The sequence below is a fragment of the Tupaia chinensis genome, unplaced genomic scaffold, assembly GCF_000334495.1.
Source record: "Tupaia chinensis unplaced genomic scaffold, TupChi_1.0 Scaffold000350_1, whole genome shotgun sequence".
Classification (NCBI taxonomy): domain Eukaryota; kingdom Metazoa; phylum Chordata; class Mammalia; order Scandentia; family Tupaiidae; genus Tupaia; species Tupaia belangeri.
The window spans coordinates 8977556-8995078 of NW_006159844.1; the positions used below are offsets into that span (position 1 = coordinate 8977556).

Consider the following 17523-nt stretch of genomic DNA (forward strand, 5'->3'; position numbering starts at 1 on the left):
TTTTAATTTTATTTATTTTATTTTATTTATTTATTTTTTTTGGAGAGATTTTCGCTATAGGGCGCGTGCGCTCGCCAGACAGACAGAGAGAGACATAGAGACAGAAAGCGAGAAATCACCCCCCAGGGGGGATGGTCACGCTGCAATCCCCTTTCCTCCATTCTCCTCTCGGGATCTTGGGCACGCATGCACATGCGCCCAGTGTGAGTTTTAAGCCACCGGGTCCGGTACGCGAACCACGGTCGACTACGTGGGAATCCAGCAACATAGCCATTACGTCAACTGCTGGTTCCCATATATATTTCAAGTTTATTTCACAAGAGAGAAAAAGATACTGAGAGAGAGAGAGAGAAAGAGAAACACCCTCAACATGGTCTCATACTAAGATCCTTTCCCTGAGTCTTCCCAGCCAGTTAGGATCATGGGGACAGTGAATGACCAGAATGTAGGGATCAATACAGGAACCAACCCCAATCTTCTAGACAGACTCCAATACTGCAGACCATTGTGCTATCACTACACCACTGTGGCTGGGCCTACTTAAAAAATACTTTTTTAGCTTGTTTTATTTTACCATATTGTGCAGAAAATCCTGAAATACCTTCTAGAAGAAGACATAGAGACCAGCAGTTGGCATAATGGCTATGTCGCTGGACTCTCATGTAGTTGACAGTGGTTTGAGTCTGGACCCGGTGGCTTAAACTCACACTGGGAGTGTGTGTGTGCATGCCCAAGATCCCAGGAGGAGAATGGAGGAGAAGGGATTGTGGCACGGCCATCCCCCCTGGGGGGTGATTTCTCGCTTTCTGTCTTTCTGGAGAGTGCATGTGCCCTATACCAAAAATCTCTCCTCCTCCCCCCAAAAAAGGAGGAGGATATAAATGAGTTATATTACAGGAGACAGAAAGAAAAAGTAACCTTTTTTTCACCTTTTTCCTTACAGGTGATCTCCATCTATATAAAGAACTTCCCAAAACACTTTTGTTACTATTTTCTGTCAGTGGTAGCAGCAAATATTTGAGAGAGGTAGTACTTCTTAGAAAACTCATACCTAAAGAATGTTTTAGAATTCTTCCAGATTAATATAATACATAGACATATGTGCACTTATAAGTGCATTTAAAAGTAATCATAAAGGTCCATCTCACAGCTTGGTAATAGAAATTGCTGGATCCCACATGGCCAACTAAGCAGTTCAAGTCCTAGACCCTATAGCTTGAAAAACATGCTGGGTGTGCCCAACACTTCAAAAGGAGGGAGAAATGGAGGAGAATGGATTGTGCTGTGGCCATTCCCCATTAGGTGCTTTTTCATTTTCTCTCTCTAGTGATTACACAAACCCTCTGACAAATTTTAAAAAATAAAATAAAATAACCATGAAGATGACCTAAGAATTTCATAAACATTTCTACACAAGTCTAAGTTAAAAACTTGAACTGTGGCCAGCAGGTGGCGTGGTGGTTAAGGCACTGGACTCCCACATGACTGACAGCGGTTTGAGTCCCAGAGCTGGGAGCTTGCTTTCTCACTTTCCTTCTCTCTCTCTCACTCTCTCTCTCTTTCTCTCTCTGGTGAGCACGTGTGTCCTACAGCAAATTAAAAATAATAATAAATAAATAAATAAATAATAAATAAATAATTAAAAAAAAAAACTTGGATTGAATTTTTCAGTGACTTCCTTCTTCAGTCACAAATCGCATATTCCTCAACAATGAAGGTGGAAATGCTTACAGGCACATGAACTTTTCGAAACATTTCGGCTCCTTTGTGCGCATCCATCAGGGCAATATCCTGGGGCGTGGAGACAATCACAGCACCTAACCAATGATAAACAAAATGATGCTATGGTTTAATTCTATATAGAGAGATTACTTTCTACATTATGTTGCTTACCTGTGTAAACAGTCTACTACACTAATAACAACATGTTAATTCCCCTAAGTTTTACATAAATGAATGAGAAAGATGAGGAATTGCTACTTTGATCTTGCCTATGACTGACTTCTTTTTTATTATTATTATTATCATAATCTTCTTTATATTACATTGGATTACATATAACTTTACAGTGTATTACATCACTTTTTCAAAAGGTAATGCCAAGCATGTCAGTCAATACAGAGACATAATCTCCCCACTTCAACATTCAATATCTTTTCTATGTTTTCCCCAATCATTATTATTATTCTAATTATTTTTTTAAAACAATCACTATTTCTCATTTTGCTTGTAAAAAGACTTTGCCCATCATGAAATACTTCTCAGACCAATCCAGTTGAGAATACTAATGTCCTCCAATTTTTTGCTCTCTATCATAGAGTACAGATAGTCGGTATATATTGAGTGGATATGTACAATATCTTTCTTTCATAGCCTGGCTTACTTCACTCAGCAATAGATCCTCCATATCTGACCACTTTCTATCAAATGCTAGGGTCTTGTTATTTTTTATGGCTGAGTAGTATTCCATAGAGTATATATACCACACTTTTCTAATCCATTCATCAGTTTGTGGATATTTAGGTTGGTTCCAAGTCTTGGCAATTGTGACTAATGCTGCAATAAACATTGATGTGCAAGCACTTTTCTGACTGAGCGTTCTCCTGTCTTTTGGGTAAATACCCAGAAGTGGGATTGCTGGATCAAATGGTAGTTCTATTTGTAGATCTTTGAGGAACCACCATATTGTTCTCACAGTGGATGAACTAGTTTACATTCCCTTTTCACCACATCCCCGCCAACACTTATCACTTTTTATATTCTTAATCTTTGCCTATGGCTGACTTCACACTTTTAAAGTCACAACTGATCCATCAATGATTTAGAATCATAGCTATATCACTGGAACCTTTTACCCATTCAGACAATGTGCTAGTTAGGCATATTAAGGTAAGCCTTACTTTCAGGAAATTAACAGTCTACTTGGGAGACAGTCTCTCAAGTCTCATCTATCTCTATAATTATATGATTTCATATTCTCTCTACTATAGTTTGAATACAACCCCTGAAAATTTATGTGTTGAAGTGGTTATAATGTGATTAAGGAGGTAAAAATATAACATAGTTACAGTGTTAAAAGGCAGAGCCTTTGGAAAGAGATTAGTGATTGGGTGGTTAGGACAGGACCCCGTGATTGAGTCCTGGTGTTTTTATAAGTAGAGAAATGAGGCAGACAAAAAACATGAATATGGACTTTGCTCCACTCTGTTCAAAGTTCTGCTTTCTGTCATTTCATGATGCCTTTGGACTACCCAGCTGTCAGAATCATGAATTATATAAACCTCTATTTTTTATAAATTACTCAGTCTTAGGTATTTCTATTGAGAAATGCAATAACAGACTAAGACATCCTCTCAACTATAGTTTTCAGAACCACCCCTCCTCAACCTGACTGCCCCAGCAAATCTTATTTAAATGAATATGAAATGCTACCTCCTCTAAGAAGTACTGCCCCTCAATCTCAGAGCCATTCTCTTCGTAAGTATACAGGGATCCTCTCTGGCTATTTCCTCCAAATCACCTTCAGAACCATATCCTAGCATGCATATAGGAGGCTGTCTACTACATTGGCTCTAAAAAGCAATCTTAGCTTTCGTATGATATAAACATGTTATTTATAAAATACTCTTTTGTATCATGACTACACAATATAGTTTCAAAGACTTATTTTTTTTCATCTATTTATCAAACAAGGCTAATCACACAATATCTTGCACGAAATAGGCATATATCAAAAGATTAGCAATTTAAACTATTTTCCAATATTTGCAGACTCATCTATCCTAGATTCCTGCAGCATGAATTTTTAACTGGTAACTCCTTGAAGTAGGATTCAAGAGCTCTGGGTATTGGTTTTGTTGACTATGATAAGGTACTATATAACCTTGAATAAATCATTAAATCTTAATGCATCTCAATTAACTCCTCTAAAATATGAACTTTTTTCTACTGACCCTATTTAACTTAGAGTTGTTCCATTAAAAAAAGAAAAGTGTTATAAAAAGGTTCATTGGCATTATTTTGATACTTGTAAGATCCCAGAGAGAAATTAAAGTAACTTGGTCTTCTATGTACTTAACCCTAAAAAAAAATCTCAAATAAGCATCCATGTCATCTAAATTTCCTTATAGTCTGAATAGTCCCATTCAAACAGTAACAGCTTTTTAAAAATTTATTTATTTCTTCCATGAAAGACAGAGATAGAGAAATGGACAGACATCCACAAGAGGGCCTTCATACTCAGCTTCAGCCAGCTCAGATTACATCCAGTGAGCAGAAGGAGGCCAAGAGACATGAACTGGGGACCTTCTCCAGAGGTCCAGTTGTGTTATCACTGTGTCACAGTCCGGCCCAATAAATGTTTTGTCAGTGGCAATGATCACCTTCATGATGTAGTAAATGCTCATAAAACTTATAAAAATCCTATTGGAATTGCCAGAAACATTTACATATGCTATGTTAATGTAAGATTTTTCCACAAAATATATATTATTAATTAGTGACTAAGTCTTTAATCATGACATAATCAGCCTTTAGGATATTGTACTGAAAAATTTTTTTTCTGGTCTTTCTTGAAAAATACAAAAACCTAACTGGTCCACACAAAGCACTATCTTTGTTGAACCAAAATGCAGTACATCATAAGTAACCATTTCAGACATCCCTCCAATAAAATTAAATATAATTAATTTTTAATCAATTTATGCATCATAATCCAGAGTTTTAAATTTTAAAGAAATTAGGTCAGTTTTCCTTGTATCACTCAGCTTTTGAAATATGGTCTCCAAAAACAGATACTACATTTTCTCTGGATGACTCTTGACCTTCTAACTGGTAAATTTTAAATTTTCTCATAGCTCATTAAACATGAAACCAGTCACTTATGATGTCATTTCAGTTTTGTGATGTAGGTCTGTTAGAAAGCTTGTGCTCCCCCTACTGACCATAAAGAAATGTCAGCAGCAACGAAAAGAATGAATTCCTAGTTTGCGATAAATGGAATTATTTTCTGGGGCAACAACACCTATCTCTAGAATTACATCAAGAATTCTCTCTCTATTGTCTAGGGTAAATGTCTAAGTCTAAACAACTAAATAATATTTAAATGCTATTCCTCAATTTGTAATCTTTTTTAAAAGACTTTTTATCAGCTAAGATTTACTATAAAAGGTTAATTAGCTGGTAGATTCTGGAAATATGTAAACATCATACAAAATAATTATTGAGAATATTGTCTTAATTGTTAATTCTCTTGACTAGTAAGAGGAAAATCTATTTATAACTGTATATCTGGATTTGGTCAGAGTTCAGAGTAGTTAAACATTTAAAACTGATTATTCCAGATGTTAGGCTGATCATAATTACACCAGTGTGGAACCACTCAACTATGCATTCTAGTCTCCAGGGCATAGACTGTATCTAATTCCCAAGCTCGATAGAGAATTTCAGTGTTAGAACATAATAAACGCATACAACAAACCTGCTCAGAATTACACCTAGAGGAATAATTCTATACCTTACAATTCTTAAGCACATCAATGTAAAGTTAACCAAGACTTTAACTGCTATTCTTAATGTTCAATATATTCTTAGTATTTAGTGCTGCTATTCTCCTTGATTGATTCAGAGTCACATGTGCAACAAAAGAAAATAATCATTTAACTTCTACTGGCTTAATGTAAACAATGTCAGATATATTTACAATTTTTCATTAACTATAAAATACATTGGCTTTGGGGTATTTTCTTTTCGTGCTCTTTTGTCTTCCTCCTCTGTCACTCCCAAACTCACTGCATTAAAAACATTATTTACTGTAAGATCAAGGAATGCCCACTAATATCAGAATCAGCTTAAGTAAAATATGATTTAAATGGTAAATTCACCTCAATTACACACTGTGTTTCAACAGGAAATACAAATACTTTCTAAATTAGTCATTATTTTAGACTTTGGTCCCTGCCAACAGAGTGGAGAATTGACTAAAGTCACAAAGAAAATATGCTTTATTAACTTAAAGATCAATTGTTACTTTGCTTACCTCAGAAATGCATTTTGCTACATAAAATTATGTTTATTGCTGCCAAAAAGAATTATCCAATATGATAATTAGTGGGAACCACAGTATTTCACAGTTACTGGTGAGAGTGTCTATATATTCTTTGGAATTCTAATTAAGAATTCTATTTCATCAAAGAAATCTGGATATATCTCTGCCATTGAGGGATAAAGGCTGGTTCTTCAATATAATGGAGTCCACAGGTAATGGCCTTTTGGGCACTTCACCTTAATAATCCACAAAGAATTAGCAATGGCTATCCAGGCTACATTCACTAAGGAAGCACTGGGGACAAGGGAGGCTTGCACGGATTTTAAAGAGCATGGGAAAGAACCAGACAGCTTGGTCTTGTGCATGAGTTTTCTCTCCCTGCTCCCTGGCTCTCTCCGCTCTCTCATCCTCATTTCCCTTCCTCCTTCTGGTGTCTCTAGTAAAGTTAAGATAAAATCCTCCCTTCTTTACAGTCTATGCTGATCAGCAAATACCTTGGAGAGCCTACTTATACACATATGTCTCTACAACTCAGAAAACATTTTTGCTCTTCTGTGAGCATCTGTTCATGCTGAACTCTTAAGATTTAATATTTTGCATTTCAAATTCTGTTAGGTGAACACACACCTCAGCCTACTCATGATGGCAGTGAACCATTACCAAAGGCTGTTGGTTTAATAATAGAACACATTCTTTTTTATACGCATGCTTTCTCTAAAAGAAGCTCCAGAGGGGAGGACAGCTACTCTCTGATTACCCTAACTTTATTTAACCAGATATATTTCAGGAAATAGAGGAATAGTGACTGAGGCTTTACATAGAAAAGTTTTGGTTTATAAATACCATCATCCTGAAGCTGTAAAGACATTCTTCAGAGCTATACATCTAATCTTGATCAATTTCTAACATCTGTGACCAAATGCAAAAGCTTTTTAGATTGCAGGACTTGTACTTTTGCTACACATAAATGTTTAATGGATTTAAAAGTTCTTTTTAATATGAATATGACTATACATTGATCATGATATTAATCACTGAACTTTAAGAAAATAAGGAATTTTAGTTGTCTGGCATATCATGAAGGAAATGCCCATAAATTCTTAAATGACAAAACTAAATGAATTACTTCAGAAGTTTCCTATCTAAGCACAGGTTAAACAACCACTTCATAGGAATTCAAGGAATTCAAACATCAGAGGGGTTACTCTAAACAAATGATTCTGAAATCTGACTTTATAAGAATCACTTGGGGAAGCTTTAAAAATCCATTTCTGGACTAGCCAGGGTGGCACTTGGATGGCACTGCCACTTGGGAGGCCCCAGTCCAACACCAGGTTTGGTTCCTGCATGTCATAGTTCAAAAGTTATTCATTCTAGGCTACTTCTGGGCACTGTTAACTGATCACTGTAACTTCTAACTATAATATATGTTTAGCCAAATACAAGCACCCTAAAGAGTGTTTTGTTTTTTGTTTTTTGTTGTTTTTTTTTTTTTAAGGGAGATTTTTGCTATAGGGTGCATGCACTCACCAGAGAGACAGAAAGCCCAGAATCACCCCCCAGGGGGTTGGCCATGCCACAATCTGTTTTCTTCCATTCTCCTCCCAGGACTCTGGGTACACACAAACATGTGCCTGGCGTGTGTTTTAAGCCACCAGGTCCAGGACTCAAGCCATAGTCAACTATGTGGGAGTCCAGTAAAGTAACCATTATAACATCTGCTGGTCCTAAGAGTTTATTTCTTCTTAAATTTAGATAATGTTGTTGTTCGTTAGCCAATGGTGCTATATTTAATTTTATAAATTTGATTCCCAATTCAACAAACTAAAGTTTCAGACTGAAATACGAAAAATACCCTAAAAGATAAAATCCTGGGATATAGCTTCCAGTCTTCAGCAGTTGGCTACAGTTTGTATGCAAACAAAACAAACATATTTTGGAAATGATTTTCTTAATTTGATGAATAAAATAATAACTATCTGTACATCATTCAAGTATTGCCAAGAATCCCTTAATTATAACTCTGCCTAACATTTACTTGGAAAGACAGTGCACCTGGAGGAAGTCCAAAACTGACTGCCTCCTTTAATGTCCACTCTGGAAACTGAAACATAAAAGAAGATTTAATATCCCTGAATATGAGGAAAGCTATGACCTAAGTCTTCCACCTTCAAGGTGCAAGTATGTTTTCTAGCTTTACAACTTGAGGTCATTCTCAGTTGCAAAATGGTAGGGGAAACAGCACTAAATTTCAAAGTAACCTATTATGTTTCCCTTAATTTTCAAAAACATTAGTTTTAGATGCCTTTAAAGAATTACTCTTACGAAACCAGCCAGGTGGCATGGTAGTTAAGGTGACTGGATCCCACATGGCCCTCTGCATTTGGAGAACATGGTGAGTATGCACACATGTGTGTGCGTGTGCATGCATGTGTGTACATGCGTGCACCAAATCCCAAGAGGAGAATGGAGGAGAAGGGATTGCAGTATGGCCATCCCCCCACAGATGTGTCCTTTCCTTCTCACTGTCCTTTCTCACTTTCCTTCTCTCTCTGTCTCTCTCTGGAGAGTGCACACACCCTATGGCAAACTAAAAAAAAAAAAAAAAAAATAGAAAGAAAGAAAGAAAAAAGAAAAGAACAAAAAATAATTACTCTTATAAATTTGGAAATTATTGAGAACGAAACAGTTACTTAAAAAAAAGAGAGAGAGAGACTTATTTAGCTTGTTTAAGTGAAGTCACTATGTTCCTTTTGCTTTGAAGAGTAAATAAATATCAGTGAAGGAAACTATTTCAAGTAAGGGGCTATGGTCATCCACTTAGTTTAACTTTACAACATTAAGTTTCTGATCCTCCAATTCCCAATAGGTTTTCATATTACAAATACCAGTGTTTAAATTTGCAGTCAACCAAAAAACAGACAATTGATTGACCAAGAAAACAAAACTGCTCACGGAGGGAAAAATACCAGGTGTACATGTATAGCTTTTTCTCAATAATTTTTGATGAATGAATAGTTCATTGTGACAATAGACCCAACATCTTTCATAAGCAACAAGTGCCTTCTTCTTTAATCAATTATTAAAATATTAAGGTGGCTTAATTTAAAATCCCTACCCCCACCTCATTGAAATGAACGAGAGGTAGAAGGGCCTCCAGCTTTCCTTCCACCTATAGCATCCAGACAAGCAGGGTCCTCTACGGGAAGAAAGAACATTACCTCATTATCACAACACAATACCAGAGTGTTTGTGTAGCTTTTCTTGAGCCTGTGGATATTCAGCATACTAAATAGCTGACTACTCTGCCATACACAGTGCCTTTCCAGGAGATAGGAAATAAAAACAGGACCCACATGTAGATTGCTGGATGTTTTCTGTGCCACTTTGGCCATTACGAGGAAGAAAAAGAGAATAAAGGCTAGACCATAATGGTTCCTCTCTCAGCTGCTCAGTCATCCTTTCTATCAAAAAAATGTCCAAAAGTTTCATTCTCGTATCCACCTGTACTTATTAAGGTGAATTTTTCCTCTAACACTTTCCTATCAAAATAAACCCTTTCATAATAGTCTATTACTCCCACTATACAAAATATACCTGTATCACCATCTACAATATAAATATTCTTTCCATAAATTTAATGACAGTACCATTTTCTCTTGTGATAATACGGATTTTCACTAATTTCATTGTACTATTAGTATCTGTATAGCTTGGAAGCTTTTTTTTTTAGTTTTTTGTCAAAAGGTAGATGTGTTCTCCAGAAAGAAACAGACAGAGAAAGGGAAACTGAAAAGTCACCCCCTGGAAGAATGGCCATGCTGCAATCCCTTCTCCTCCACTCTAATCTGGGGATTTTGAGCATGCACAAACACTACCGTGGTCAGCCATGTGAGAGTACAGCATCTTACGGACTACACCACCAGCTGGCCCCTAGTTTGGAAACATTTAGATAGAGGGTACAAATCCTGTATCTTTGCTTTATATTTCATTTGTCTCAGTCTACTAATTTACAATTTTATTGATGGCATTGAAGAGGAGATGCTCTGTTTATTACTCAACTTGCTCTCACCCCGGGCCCCTAATACTCAGCCCAGATCCATTCTCCACTTCTCTCTGTTCCTGATTCATGCCCTGGTAGCTGGCCTCTGTGGATTCCATCATTTGAATTTCCTTGCCCTTTGGAACCCAAAGATGATCTGCCACTAGAAGTGTCAGCAGGAGGTGAGGCTACAGGAGGAAAAGAGGTTGGAGTATTACCAACTAACTCGCACATCACTTTCTCCCACCCTTTAGTAGTTATGGCATTGTCCACAGCTTCCACCAGGCAGCCCCTTTCCATAGTCTCCAGGTTCCACTAACGGTTTGCTCCCTTGTGACAATAGGCCCAACATCTTTCATAAGCAACAAGTGTTGCAGGAGCCGTGGAAAGGGGCTGCCTGGTGATCTTCAGGTGGAAGATCATTAAAAATGTCCTAACACTAGTCCCTGGGTACTTCACTATCTCTTGCTGGTTTTCTTAATGCTGCTCACACCTCTGTAGTTAGTGCCTTCATTAAAGCCTGTATTGTTAATTACCTTCTTCTTCTTCCTTAAGTTTACTTACTTATTTATTTCCATGACAGAGACAGAAAAAGAGACGGACACAAGCACCTTCAATAGGGTCTTTATGCTGATCCACCCCTAGTCTCAGGGGGTTTGGGTCATGAATGCACATGTGCATACCTAGCATGCTCAAGAAGGCCCCAGATACAAACCCAGGACCTTTCTCACATGGGTCCAGTGCATTACTACTACATCACCACCAAGTCCTGTTGACTCTTTTTAAAGATGTGTCATTTGTTTCCTGCTAATTATATCTTCACATAAGTCCAAGAGTTAAAGATAAATTAAGACAGTCTTCAGGGAATCACACTAAGAACTTCACTAGAAGTGAAAGAAGAAAGAAAAATATTTATGTCACGTCAGAAAAGAAAAATATTTATGTCACGTCTATTAGAACTGAAATATAAGAATGATACATATATTTTCAAAATTTCAAGGAAATTAAGCTTCTCAAAGAAATAGTAATCCTCTTCTGTTATGGAAAAGCAGTTAAGTGTTCAATAATTCCTAAAAGTATATCAATATGCATTAAAAAAAAACAGCCGTTAAACCTGGAATCTACCCAATTCTGTATACAGAAACAACTAATTTACAAGTGAAACAAAACAAAAACCCAGTAAATTGTATCCCTAACAAAAACAAAAAGAAACAAAAAAATAGTAATAAAGCAAAACCAACACCAACAACTCCACTTCTCCACTTGGCAAGTTCAACAGGACATGAGCAAATTCTAACACTGTAATTGCTTATTTCCTAGGCTTAATCCTCTCTCCTTTCCCTCCAGCAATTACTACAACTACTAGGTATGGGTCTAGTCTATACTTGTAATGATTCTGTAGTCCATGTAAACTCAAATTTAAATCATTAGCCACTAATACTAATGTCAACACATTTATCTCTGTTGTTGCTATACAACACCCTTAACACAAATAAGATAATTTTTTTTTCTTTAAAATTTCTTCTTGTAATGAGCTTGTCATCTACCCCATGGAGCACAACAGAACACATACAAAGAGTTGCTAATTAGCATTCAGAAAGAGGATTTTTTTGTTTATAAGAGAATTTTCTAAAAGAGTGTCTCTTTCCAAATATAAAGCATTTAAATTTATTCGCAACATATCTTGGAGAAATGCAAAGCTGATATAAATACTCTAATTCACAATTTGCTACCACCATCCCTCCACCAAGAAAGAAAGAAAAAAAAATTATTTTAAAGTGTTCAAGTCTTTTATGCGCGCACACACACACACAGACACACACTTAAATTGAGTTTTACATCTATTTATCTCATTTCATCCACACACATCAGTGCGGTAGGCATGTGCTCCACAGGTAAGGATAGAGGTAGAAAAGTATGCAGCGCCTTGCTAAACATTACAGCAAGTAAATAAGAGATCGTGTTGCTATTAAGGCAACAATGCTAGGGATTCTCACTAGTAATTCAATATAGAGCCTACATGTAACCAAACAGCAATCACCCACATACACACCATTATCCCAGATACTAAAACAAAGGAAATATTAAAGGTAGCAACTGACCACAAGGATATTGTTTATGATACCATAACAAATATATAGCATGGGTCAGTGGTGGTGGTGCAGCAGTAAAGCTCTGTTACCTGATGGCAAGGTTCACAGCCCAAGATTTCCCGGTACATATGGGGCTCATGCACACACGCCCATGACTCAGGATGGTTGAGGCTAGAGAAAAGATCCTGCAGGAGGATCCTGTGGGAGTCTCTCTCCTTCTCTCTCTCAAAAAATAAACGAAATGTGTATGTAAAATGAAAGCATTTTTTTATTAGAAGGGGAAGTAAATTTTTCTCTTAGGGGACAGTAAAATAAAATGTAGGTTTTTAAAACCACTTCCTTTAACTAATATATAGAAAAAAACACTTGGATAAAAGCAATCAGTGTAAGTAGGGGTTCACAGGTATGAGCAGGATGGTAAGAAAGACTAGAGAGCACAAATCTTTTCACATAAACAGTGATAAACAGTCAGACTAGCTTTGTTATTTATTCAGTCAATATTAATTGCATAAGCTATTATTGCCCAAGGTATGCTAAAAGATACTAGAATACATAGAAAAAAAAATTCTTGAAGCCTAACAGCTTACAGCCTAATTGAGAAGATAATACAGACATGCAGATAAACACTTATCCATTGATTCAACATTTCCTGAGTAGTTACAGGATGGCACTAAATTTGGTACTGTTAGAAATACAAAGATGAATGAAACAGAGCCTAGCCCTCCAGGAAATAGCAATCTGGTAGAGAAGATAACACGGGTATGCAGATTTTGAAAGAAGAATATTAGAAGTGCTAGAGGAAAGTGGTCTAAATAAAATGCCATGTGAATTCCAATGAGGGAGAAATGATTCATAACTGGGGATTTGGGGAAGATGGTAAGGACCAGACATTGGAACCAGTTTGCTTTTGAAGGTTATGGAGGATTTGGACACCTACTGATTGGAAAGGAAAGGCATTCTCAGTGAGAATCAAATGTCTGGAAAGTAAAAGGAAGAAGGGAGAGACAGTGAATATGTAGGTGTTTTAGTTTCATTTTAGCCAGATCACAGGTTACATGAAGGTTAGTGAGAAGAAAAAAGAAATCAAATCATAGGGAGGCTCTAATAAGAGTGTAGAGAATTTATGTGGTTTACAACATATGTGACACTAGAAAGGGTACAAATATAGTATCTTAAAGGAAGTCTAAAGTCAATGATATTAAGGAAAGAAAAATTAGACTTATAATTAGAGGACAGATAATTTATTAGGTCATCTAATAAATCATGATGTATTTTCCTATATTTTTCTCTGCAAAATTACATTATGACTTTCCCAATGATCCAACAGTTAAGCCTTGAAGGTCAGATGTGATTCTGACAGGCTGTTCCAAATTATGTAAACTGATGAAAGTCATGAGTTAGCCAGGTCAGAAACTCTTCGGGTGGTGCCATTCTCTAAATCTGGGGAGCTGCTCAACTTTAGTATCTCCTCAGGTATGTTAGCTGTGAAATTACATTGACGTGAATAAAAATAAGCCTCAGCAATGAAGTCTTTGTTAAGAAACACATTTTAACAAATACACATATATCCAAAAACACAATCCACATGTCCCTCCTACCCTTGACATTCTTTTTTGGTTGGATACTTTTAGTTTGCTATTTCTGTCTAATTGTAAAATCAATACACATTCACTGTAGAAAATCTAGTTCCTTCACTGTTACCAACTCAGAATATAAATGCACTGACTGCTATAATTCTATACAGAGAGCCAGTGTGCCTAGAAACCAGCCAAACATTCAAAACCAGTATGGACCAACTTAAAGACAATACTAGTCTTTCAAAGCATCACTTGGGATTCTACCCCCAAAGGTTAAAAGAAACTGCTTCTAGACAGCCGTCAGACCTTTTGTGGGAGTTAGTGAGCTCTAAAGTAGTCTTTTAAGACTCAAAAGAATTACTGAGTATGGTCAGCTCCACTGAAGAACACTAGAAGTATACAAGGTTAGGCACACTTATAAATAAATTCATTTTTATCAGGAATCACCTAGATTAGAATAATTTCAACCTAAACCCAGCTGTGGCACTATAAGTGGGAGCACACCACTGTGCAGTTGCTGAGGCCACCTAGAAGACCTCGGGTTGGTTCTCAGCCGAAACTACACAGATCAGGAGTGATGGCATACTCCTGTGGACCTCACTGACTGGAAAGCTGGGACAAGAGATCATATATGGTGAGAGCCTGTCAAAATATTTCCTCCCTTTCCTCTTTTTCTTTCTCCCCAAATGTTCTTTTTCTTAAAAAAATTTTTTTTCAACCTAAATGGGTTTGAATGGACTAGGAATAAACCTCAAAAATCAATGAGTCAAACATTTAAAGCCAGCCCTGTAGCACAGAAGTAAAGGAGCCAGATGACCAATCCTAGTTCTAACATCGGTTCTGGTGGATTGAAAAACACACTGGGCACATGTACATGTATGCCCAAAATCTTGATAAGGAGGAGGAATGGAGTAAAAAGGATTGCAGTGGAACCATGCCTTATTAGGGTTCTCTCTCTCTCTCTTTCTTTCTGGAGAACACATATATCCTCTGGCAATAAAAATAAATAAAAAACATGGTTGGGTTTTGCATTAGGGAAGCTTGATGGAAAGATTAAAAGCCTAAGATTTAAACTTAATCAAGGACTGATGTGAAAGTTATGACCCACTGTACCTGAGTGACCTTAAAAAATTTACTTAACCCTTCTGAGATTTAAGAAAATAGAGATAATTTAACACCTGTGAGAATTAAATATAAAATCTAACACATGGGAGATCGTCTAAATGGCAGCTTATTATTAATGGACAATAAATGGTACCACTTCATCTAAAAATTATTGTATAGAATCAGTGCTTTTTATTAACTTTTTTTAAGAGATTTTTTTCTATAGGGCAAGTGTGGTTGCCAAAGAGACAGAGAGAGACAGAGAGAGACAGAAAGTGAAAAATCACTCACTCCATGGGAGGTGACCACACTCTGCTCTTCTATTCTCCTCTTAGGATTTTGGGCACGCACACACTTGCAGGAGGCATGAATTTTAAGCTACCAGGTCTGGGACTCAAACTGTCATCAACTATGTGGGAATCTAGCAATGTAACCATTATGCCATTTGTTGAACCCTTCCTTTATAAATTTTTTAACATTATATAGACATATATGTTTGTTATGGAGAATTTAGAAAGTATTGGTAAACACGAATTCTAATTTCACCATTCAGAAATAACTAAGAATGTGCATTTTCAAAAGCATTTTTAGTAACTGGCCCTATTTTTTTAAAAAAAGATGAGACCTGGGGAAGTGAAATATATGTTATGTTTCTATAGTGGAATTATAGAACACTAAAAGTTTTATTTTCTGCTTTCTTCCTCTTACGCCAACAAAAAGAAAAAAAAAAAAAAACAAGATATGGTGCTATCTTGAATGTTCTATGATTTATCATTTTTTTTCTTTTTTTTTTTTTAAGAGAGGTTTTTGCTATAAGGCGCGTGCGCTCGCCAGACAGACAGAGAGAGACAGAGAGATAGAAAGCGAGAACTCACCCCCCAGGGGGGATGGCCACGCCGCAATCCCTTCTCCTCCATTCTCCTCTCGGGATCTTGGGCACACGCGCACATGCGCCAGGCGTGAGTTTTAAGCCACCAGGTCCGGGACGTGAACCGCGGCTGGTTATATGGGAGTCCAGCGACACAGCCATTATGCCAACTGCTGGTCCCCATATTTATTCTTTAAAGGTCTATCTCCATGCAATGTTTTACATTCCCCTCAAGGTCATAGTCTCTTCTTTCTTTGACCTCTCATGTCATATCTTCAGGCTTACATCTCACATATAGCATTTCTCGAACTGGAGTAGAACCATCTATGATCTTCTCAAGCCGGCAACTCTCCTGCTCACCTTGCTCTATTGCCTAAAGGCAGGACTTTTAACTCACGGACTGCAAAACTCTTGAAATTAAACATAAAATTAGTGTTTCAGTATATAAAAGCACATTTTCCTGGAGAGAATTTAGTTTTCATCAAATTCTCAAAAAAGGTCTAAGAGTCAAAAAAAAAAAAAAAAAGGTAAGGAACTGTAATCTAAGGAGAAGATTGTGATTCACTATTTACTCTTGGACCCACTACAGTGCACAGCATTGACCCTGCATGGGAGTGAGAATCGACTACTATATACACACACAAAATCAATAAATTACAAGATCTATTTTAGGTTTTTGCTTAATGCTCTTTTAAAATATGTTTTATTCTTGGTCTTCTAACCTTCATGGAAAAATACCATTCTTAAAGTAGAAAGGTGGCTGCTAGGGGCTTTGGGGGGCGGAGGTGGAATAGAAAGTCAGTGTTTAAAGGAGTTTTAATTGGGGAAGGTGAAAGTTCTGGAGATGGAGTAGAGATGGTTGCATAACAATATGAATGTAGGTAATACCACTGAATTGTTATGGGCGTTTTACCACAACACAACAACAAAATACTGTATCTTATTCTCATATAACACTGATTACCTACAGGGCAAATTCTTAATCAGAGGGGAAAAAAAATAAAGAAATGTATCAGCTAAATTTTAGGATATTAAGAAAGAAACCTTTAGGATATAAGAAAGGGGAAGCAAATCTTAACGCCAACCTAAATGCCTTACTGGTGCTGTAGGTGCTAGATAGCAGTGAACGAAATAGCCCAATATCGATGTCCTACTTAAATGATACTTAAGTGCTACTGGTTTTCTAGAATGCATATTTATATTACCTTTTTTTTTTACAAAGTGTCTTTATGTTTTTGTAAATATATTCTTTTCGTTAGTTTTTTAAAAATTCTATTTATGCTTCTGGGTTTTGTTTGTTTTGTTTTCATTTCTAGGGTGCATGGTACTCACCAGAAATAGAAAACAGAAAAAGAGAGAGGGAGAAAGCGCCTCCCAATGGGACATGGTCACATTGTAATCCCTCCTCCATTTCACCATCCTTGAAGGATTTGAGGCATGCTCATACATGTGGCTGGCGTAACTTTCAAGCCACCTGGGCCAGAATTCCGACTACAACTGACCATGTGGAATCTATCTCCCTTATTCACTAAAAACACGGCTGACCCTACTTTTACTTTTGATCTTTAATGGAAAACTTATGAATCACACTACAATCCATCCCTAGCCTCAACCCGTCCAGATCAGACACAAACATGCATGCCCTGCATACATAGGGAGGCCTCAAGATGCAAACCCAGGACCTTCCCATGTAGGTCAAGTAGAATTATAGAATGTTGCATAACTGCTGAGCCCCTAATTTGCCCCTGATTTTTTTAAAGACGTTTTTACCTTAGGTAATGTGTGCTTGCCAG

General features: G+C 36.9%; 1 protein-coding gene across 1 annotated transcript in view; it reads right to left on the reverse strand.

The window, feature by feature from the left end:
• Positions 1 to 17523, reverse strand: part of NUBPL (NUBP iron-sulfur cluster assembly factor, mitochondrial) — a 223074-nt gene that overhangs the window by 46494 nt on the left and 159057 nt on the right. Inside the window, exon 8 of the mRNA XM_006152388.3 lies at positions 1732 to 1817. Within this exon, the coding sequence (XP_006152450.1) occupies positions 1732 to 1817 (86 nt within the window). The remainder of the gene's footprint in view (positions 1 to 1731; positions 1818 to 17523) is intronic.